This window comes from Benincasa hispida, chromosome 9 (assembly GCF_027475165.1).
Source record: "Benincasa hispida cultivar pf3 chromosome 9, pf3_genome.v1.1, whole genome shotgun sequence".
Taxonomy (NCBI): Eukaryota; Viridiplantae; Streptophyta; class Magnoliopsida; order Cucurbitales; family Cucurbitaceae; genus Benincasa; species Benincasa hispida.
In genome coordinates this window covers 72,596,555-72,604,135 of record NC_143486.1, presented here as the reverse complement: position 1 = coordinate 72,604,135, position 7,581 = coordinate 72,596,555, and the positions used below count along the sequence as shown (strand labels likewise).

Here is a 7,581-nt window from a genome sequence, read left to right as displayed (position 1 = left end):
TCAAACTTTGACCAAGTTAATGAAAAGATCCAACATTTGTGAGCGGGAAATGCCAACTTTTGCATGGCTAAGGGTTGTCTTCATTTGAAGACACTTGTACCACTAAATCCCATTTTTTGAGTTAGTGGATTTTTTAGTGTCAAATTCTCATCAAACTCAAAGTTGCATGTTTGCATGTAATGGTCTTTAAAAGGGAGTGTTTAATGCTTTTGAAGATCTCTTGGCCATAGTGAGTTTATATGAGATTATGTGATAATCTCATCCCTTTTTCTCTCAAAGCTTTAGTTTTTTCTTCTCCAAATTAGTCACTCACCAGATTCTACCATCTCGTTCTAAGGCTGGAGAATAGTCCGAAAGACTCTCCTGTTGGTCTACGAACCATTCGTGAGAAGATTGGAGCTGATTTGGAGAAGATTCAAAGACTACAAAGGTTGTATTCTTTTCCCCATTTACTTATTTGATTGCATGCATGCTTATCTTTATAATTAATCTAATTATAATACTTTAGATCCGTTTTCCTTCCGTTGTGCATGTGTTCGTTCCATCACTTTTAACATCTTTACTATGCGTTCTTTTGCCCTCCAAGCTTTTTTATAACTTATATTAACTCCAAGTTTTGTATGAGCCTTATGGATAATGTCTCTAGGATTGGATTGATCAGTAGACATGAATCTAGAATCATCAATCAAGCAATTGCCAATTACTGATGAAGAAGTTTGCCTATTACAACTTTGAGTTGTGTTCGATGAACAGTCATGATCAGAAATGTACTTCCTAAGCATCCACAACGCATTGTTCTTATACCGAGATGCCTTAATATACTAATTGCAGACTTCTTGCAAATATTTGAACTCAACAGACTTTGAATTGAAAATTTTTCTTCATTGCATTTATGTAAAAAAAAAAAATTGAAAGTACTTCTTTACTTTCAAATATACTTTTTACCTTCAAATCACCATAAAAAAAATCTCTCTTATTACTTCATCATTTGAAGAAAAAGAAGAACCTAAATATAACATTCTATCACCATCGTCACCTACACTACTAATAGCACCCACAGTAATAATAGCAGTTGAAGACCCTTCCAAAGAACAAACACTTACATAAGCAACTAGTGGATGTCTACTGATTGCATCTTTAGCCAAAGTCAGATACCAAAAAAACATCTTTGTTCTTTTTTATTGGAACCACAGTTTGGATACTATTTCTACCAAAATCCAATAACATTGACAAATCTACCAATCCTTTCAATTGAATCTCTTCATATATTAAACCAACTAAAACGTTAAAGTCTATAAAGTCATCTACCAAAATTCCACCAACCTCATAATTATCATAGTAGTGATAACTATTCCACTGTCCTCCATAAAAAACAACTATAGGAATAGTCATGGTATTTTGCAAAATGAAAAAAAAGATTATATGAGAAACTTGTAATAAAAAATTTTCACTAAGATTTTGTAAGAAACTCGTAATTAAAATATTCAATAGTGATAGGTAGAAATAAATTTATATATGTGTCTATAAGTGATAGACAAAGATAGAACTCTATCAGTGTCTATCAGATAGACAATGATAGAGTTTTATCTCTGTCTATCACTATAGATATGCATAGTAATAAACACTATCTATGTCTATTTCTGTTTATCCGATGTTCCAATCATATAAGCTTGAGTGAAGATCAATAAAAAATAGAGCTCTATCTTTGTCTATCCCTGATAGACAAAGATAGACGTCTATATCTGTCTATCTGTGATAGACAAAGATAGGCGTTTATATCTGTCTATCTAAGATAGACGAAGGTAGAGCACTATCTCTATCTATCTGAGATACATAAGTAATAATACAATACATCATCAATCATTTATGCACTTTCAGCTGAATCAGATGTTGTTCGTGTCCAAAATTTTAAGAATCTAATGTTTCAACAATATAAGCTATTATCAATCGAGTGAAAATCAATCAAAGATAGAGTTCTATCTTTGTCTATCCCTAGACAAAGATAGGCATCTATCTCTGTCTATCTGAGATAAAAAAATAATAATACAATACATCATCAATCATTTATGCACTTTCAGTTCAATAAGATGTTGATCAAGAATCCGATGTTCCAACCATATAAGCTATTATAAATAGAGTGAATATCAATCAAAGATAGAGTTCTATCTTTTTCTATCCCTGATAGACAAAGATAAACATCTATCCTTGTCTATCTATGATAGACAAAGTGTTAGGGTTGATGCCCTAAATCTCGTAGGGTCCTGTAGTTTGTAATTTTGTTATACAAACTTTTTATTTATTTAATAAAATATGAGACGTTTTATTTGACATCTAGTAGCATTAAACACACAAACCAATAAACTAACATCCAAGGTTATCATTTGTAGCTTAAACATGTATGAAGAGATATACAGGTGGATCATGTTTAAGTGATAACCTAAATGGTCTGTAGTAGATGGATAAAGCTGAATACCTTATCCTGGTGGCATTATGAATACGACCCGCTTTGTAGATGTTACAATTTTTGTAAAGTGCTACAAATGATATGATCCTGATCATTCATGTAAAAACATGTGAGCAGGGGTATTCTATACAAAGGAGTTTATATAAGACTAGACCACGAAATCACTAGTCTCATTATATAACGTCGTTCATAATAGAGACTTACATTTCACCAGAATGACCACAGGTGACATGATATGAATCTTGAGTGAGTTGTAAACTCCTGCCTATGAAGGCGGTCCTTTGATTTGTATGGGTAAGAATGGCCAGATTGTTGAATCAATAGCCTACCATTTTGGGGATTCATCTTATTAAGGAGTTGGGAACACAACTACACAAGACAAAATTTACTCCTTCCCCAACGTCGGAGTAAGTAGATAAATTTCTCTCTTAAAGGTTGATTTTGAGGCTTGAACAATGTGGTGCCACACCCTTGTTGGAGATGATGCACTAAACTCTCGTGTCCTATAGTTTATAAACACAGTTTTGAACAAATGCTTATGATGTATAATATATGATATTTTCTTCACTTATTGTCTATGAACATGATGTTTTATTTGTTTTACCACAAACCAAAAAACTAAAATCCCTGGTCGTCGTTTGTAACTTAAGCATGTATGTGGAGACTATTTTCACCATCCGTCTCACAAACCAATAAACTAAAATCTCTCGAGAGTGGAGAGGCGGTTTGTAATCGGTTAAGGACTACTTTCAATTCTGCTGGGAAAAGTTGAGGTTTAAAAGAAGAAAGAAACCGAAAGAGGGGGGACGAAGGATTTTGAATATCAGAAGTGAGGAAGGTGAGCTCTCGAGAATGGGAGTTCGAAATTCTCTATCGTGTGGATTCAATCATAGTGTATCGCTCATTGTCTACCTTTTCTATTAAGTGATCGTGTAGCATTTGGTAGGCGATCATATAGAATTTGGTAAGTGATTGGGTAATATTTTGTAAATGATTGTGTAGTATCTTGTAAGCGATCGTGGGGTATTTTGTAAGCGATTGTCTAGTATTACTCAGTGATCGTGTAGAGACTGTAAGCGACCGTATAATTTTTTGTAAACGATTGTTTGTAGTTTGATAAACAATCGTCTAGTCTTTGTTTGACTCATATCGTTTAATAAAGAATTCATTCATTGTTTAATTGCTATTCCGAAAGATTGTACCAACTCGTTACGTTAATAAAGTCTTTCAAGAATCAATATCCTAACAAATTGGTATTAGAGCAACCACCTAGGCAAGCATGGTTTAGAAACGTTTTGAAGAGAAACTGAAGTTATTGGACCAAGAGATCTCTGAACTCGTAATCTAAATGCATAAATTGCCAACCATAAAGGAGAATTTGGCAACGTTAGTAAAGAGTATTGAGCGATTGGGATTGCAGGCAGAGAAACATCAACAAATATTCATTTCCTACGTTACGGAAATGCCTAAAGAAAAAGCAAAAGTGATAGAAGAGGCAGAAGGATCGAATGCCAATAAGATGTGCGGAACAAATAGTTCGGTGAAAGCATCCGATGAAGAAGCGATTTACGACCAGAGTGAATTCAAGAAAGTTGAAATGTCGGTGTTTAGCGGAAGTGATCCAGACGGATGGTTATACAGAGTAGACTGTTATTTTCAAGTTCATAGGTTGACTGAATCTGAGAAGATGACATTAGTGGTTGGGAGTTTCGATAGCATCGCATTAGACTGGTACCGATCGAAGGTAGACAGAGAGCCATTCAAAGATTGGGAAGACTTGAAGAAAAGGATGATAGCCCGATTTTGATCTTTAAGAGAGGGATCGATCTGTGGAAGATTCTTGGCTATTAAACAAGAAATGACTGTGGAAGCATATCGATCTGTAGAGTATGCTAATTTCTTGCCTTTGAAACACCCTTTAAATGCTGGTATTGTAGTAGATACATTTTGTAGAGAAATAGTTAAACTACACAGGATGCTGAAGTCCATTGTCTCGGACCAAGACAAGGAGTTTGTGATTCACTTTTGGCAAGAGTTGTTCCGACTGTTGAGTACCAAACTCCATCACAGTACAGTTTTTCATCCTCAGTCGGATGGTCAGACAGAGGTGGTGAATCGCAGCGTGGAAATGTATTGGAGGTGCTGCTGTGGTGAGTGACCGAAAGAATGGATTAACTGGTGGCATTGGGCTGAATATTGGTATAACACTACGTATAATGCTTCTACTGGTTTTGCCCTTTTTAGATTGTGTATGGACGACAACCTCCAGTGTTGATTCACTATGGGAATGGTTGTACGGCCAATGCGACTTTGGGCCAACAAATGCGAGACAGAGATGCTACATTGCACGTGCTTAAGGAGCATCTGAGGGTAGCTCAAAAGAAAATGAAGAAGTTTGCTGACAAGAAGTGACGTGATGTTGGATTTCAAGTTGGTGATTGGGTATGGCTGAAGTTCCAACCCTATCGCCAAATTTTAGTTCGGCAAAAGCAGAATGTGAAATTATCTCCCAATTATTATGAACCATATCAGGTGGTGGACAGAGGGGGATCAGTAGCTTACAAGTTGAACCTTCAAACAACAATGTCGATCCATCCAGTGTTTCATGTGTCGCAGCTAAAAAAATGGGTTGGACAGCCAGAACTTTACTTTGAGAGCAAGGTAAAGGTGGAGGGGAGAGGTAATGATAGGCCTCCAATTATGTTGCAATATCAAGAAAGAAAGAATAGAGGAGAGGCAGTTGAATCGGTTTAGGACTACTTTCAATTCTGTTAGGAGAAGTGGAGGTTTAAAAGAAGAAAGAAACCGAAAGAGAGGGGATAGAGGATTTTGAATATCAAAAGTGAGGAAGGTGAGCTCTCGAGAGTGGGAGTTCGGAAGTCTCTATCATGTAGATTCAATCGTAGTGTGTCGCTCATCGTTTACCTCTTCTACTAAGTGATCATGTAGCCGAGCCCAGCGATCGTGTAGCATTTGGTAAGCCGTCGTATAGAATTTGGTAAGCGATCGGATAATATTTTACAAGTGATCTTGTAGTATCTTGTAACCGATCATGGGGTGTTTTGTAAGCGATCGTCTAGTATAACTCAACGATCGTGTAGAGACTGTAAGCGATCGTATAGAGTTTTTTAAACGATCGTTTGTAGTTTGATAAACAATCGTCTAGTCTCTATTTGACTCATATCGTTTCATAAAAAAATTCATTCGTCGTTTAGTTGCTATTCCGGAAGATTGTACCAACTCGTTACGTTAATAAAATCTTTCTAGAATCAGTATCCTAACATATGGCTCAGGAAATTTCTGACTGATCTGGAAGAGGTTCTAGACATGTCAAAGCCCATCACCCTTTATTGTGATAATAGTTGTGTTGTGACTAATTCTCGAGAGCCTCGGAGTCACAAGTGTGGGAAGCATAAAAAGCGAAAGTATCATCTCATTTGAGAGATTGTGCATTGTGGGTACATGATCGTCACGCTTATAGCTTCGAAGCATAACATTGTTGATCTGTTTACAAAGGCCCTCACGGCTAAGGTGTTTGAGGTTCACCTGTAGAGTTTGGGTCTACAAGACAAGCCACATTTAGTCTAGGACAAGTGAGAGATTTTGTACCGGGCGCGCGTTATGCTCTAGTTTATTGTTTTGTGTAGTTGTATATTAGTATGACTTTTATATTGTATACCCCACTAGCTTTAGGTCAAGTGGAAGATTGTTGGAGTCGATGTCCTAAATCTCATGGGTTCTGTAGTTTATAATTCTATTGTACAAACTTTTTTTTCTTTAATAAAATATGAGACGTTTTATTTAACATTTAGTAGCATTAAACCCACAAACCAATAAACTTGAAGGAACTCTTGTCAAAGAGTACCTCTGAACGGAAGCAAGATCGTTCCAGACTCATTGTGACAGAATTAACGCATTCACAATCAAACGGGCTAGTTATGCATTTAACAACTAATTACAAGCGTGCTTTGAAACTTTAATTAACAAAAGAGAACAAGATACATACCAGTTGAAGAACTCTTCTTCACAGAAATCTCGCTCTCGCGAAAGATCGTTCAAGCTATCGTCCACTAAATCGCTATCGTCTACCCACGAAAGGACTCCTTACGAACATGGTAGCAGGGAAGACACCACCATTTGGACCCCTCGATATTCTTGGAGTGAGAATCCAAGAGGTGTGGGCTCTATTTGATTTGATAGAGGGAAAGAGGAAGACACGATCGTTTATCACGATCAAGAAAGTTCGAGATATCGGGGTCTTATCATATAAACAGATGCTTGATCGTTTAGGTAAAGATACACAATCGTGTAGTAAAAATGGCTAGATCGTATAGATGATGTTTAGTAAGATGCTCAGGCGCGTGATCGTATAGAAAATGCTAGACGATCGTTTAGGTAATTCTATGCGATTGTTTAGGAAAAAGGTGCGTGTGTACACAATCGTTTAGTAAACACTGAGTTGTCGTTTATGCTCTCGGTTTGCTACGTGATAGGCAATATACACAATCGGTGAGTGAATGTTTGATCTTTTGCAAAATGAAAACAATTTTCATTTATCCTTCAGTTACGAAAACTGAATTCAACCTCCCACTAACTCATTCGGTTACGAAGAAAAAGTCGGCACAATTATCCCATAATTGTTAAATAAAAAAATATAATCTTATTATATTTATAACCTATGGTTTAATATCACATCATATGTAATATATGAACCATAGTCCTTTTCTCCTCCACTAGATATAAATCATATTTATATCATTTTCCTCCAAATAATGTATCTCATACATCATGTCAACTATATCATATATAATTGACAAGTTCAATCATATCATATATAATCGAACTCCCTCTTGTCAATTTGAACACTTCAAACTGACCCAAAAACTGATTCTTAACTTGAATCCATTGAGCTACCAAGGGGACCTTGTGGACCTATGACTCAAAGCTCCAACGGTACGTGAATAGCTGACTAAACTCTTTAGCCACAAGATCCACCATCCGTTAATTACCAGGCATTCCAATAAAGACCAACGGCTGCACTCTTCTTACTACAGATATATTTCTGTCTCCATTGGATATAACCAATCAACATTACGATAACTCTTCACAAATGCTCG

General features: G+C 36.2%; 1 protein-coding gene across 1 annotated transcript; it reads left to right on the top strand.

Moving 5' to 3' along the window:
* Positions 1-4,322: 4,322 nt before the first annotated feature.
* LOC150034058 (uncharacterized) lies at positions 4,323-5,218 on the top strand. The gene is made up of 3 exons (XM_090317202.1): positions 4,323-4,571; positions 4,709-4,834; positions 4,919-5,218. The coding sequence occupies exons 1-3, from the start codon at positions 4,323-4,325 to the stop codon at positions 5,216-5,218; spliced, it is 675 nt and encodes a 224-aa protein (XP_090173328.1).
* Positions 5,219-7,581: the final 2,363 nt, after the last annotated feature.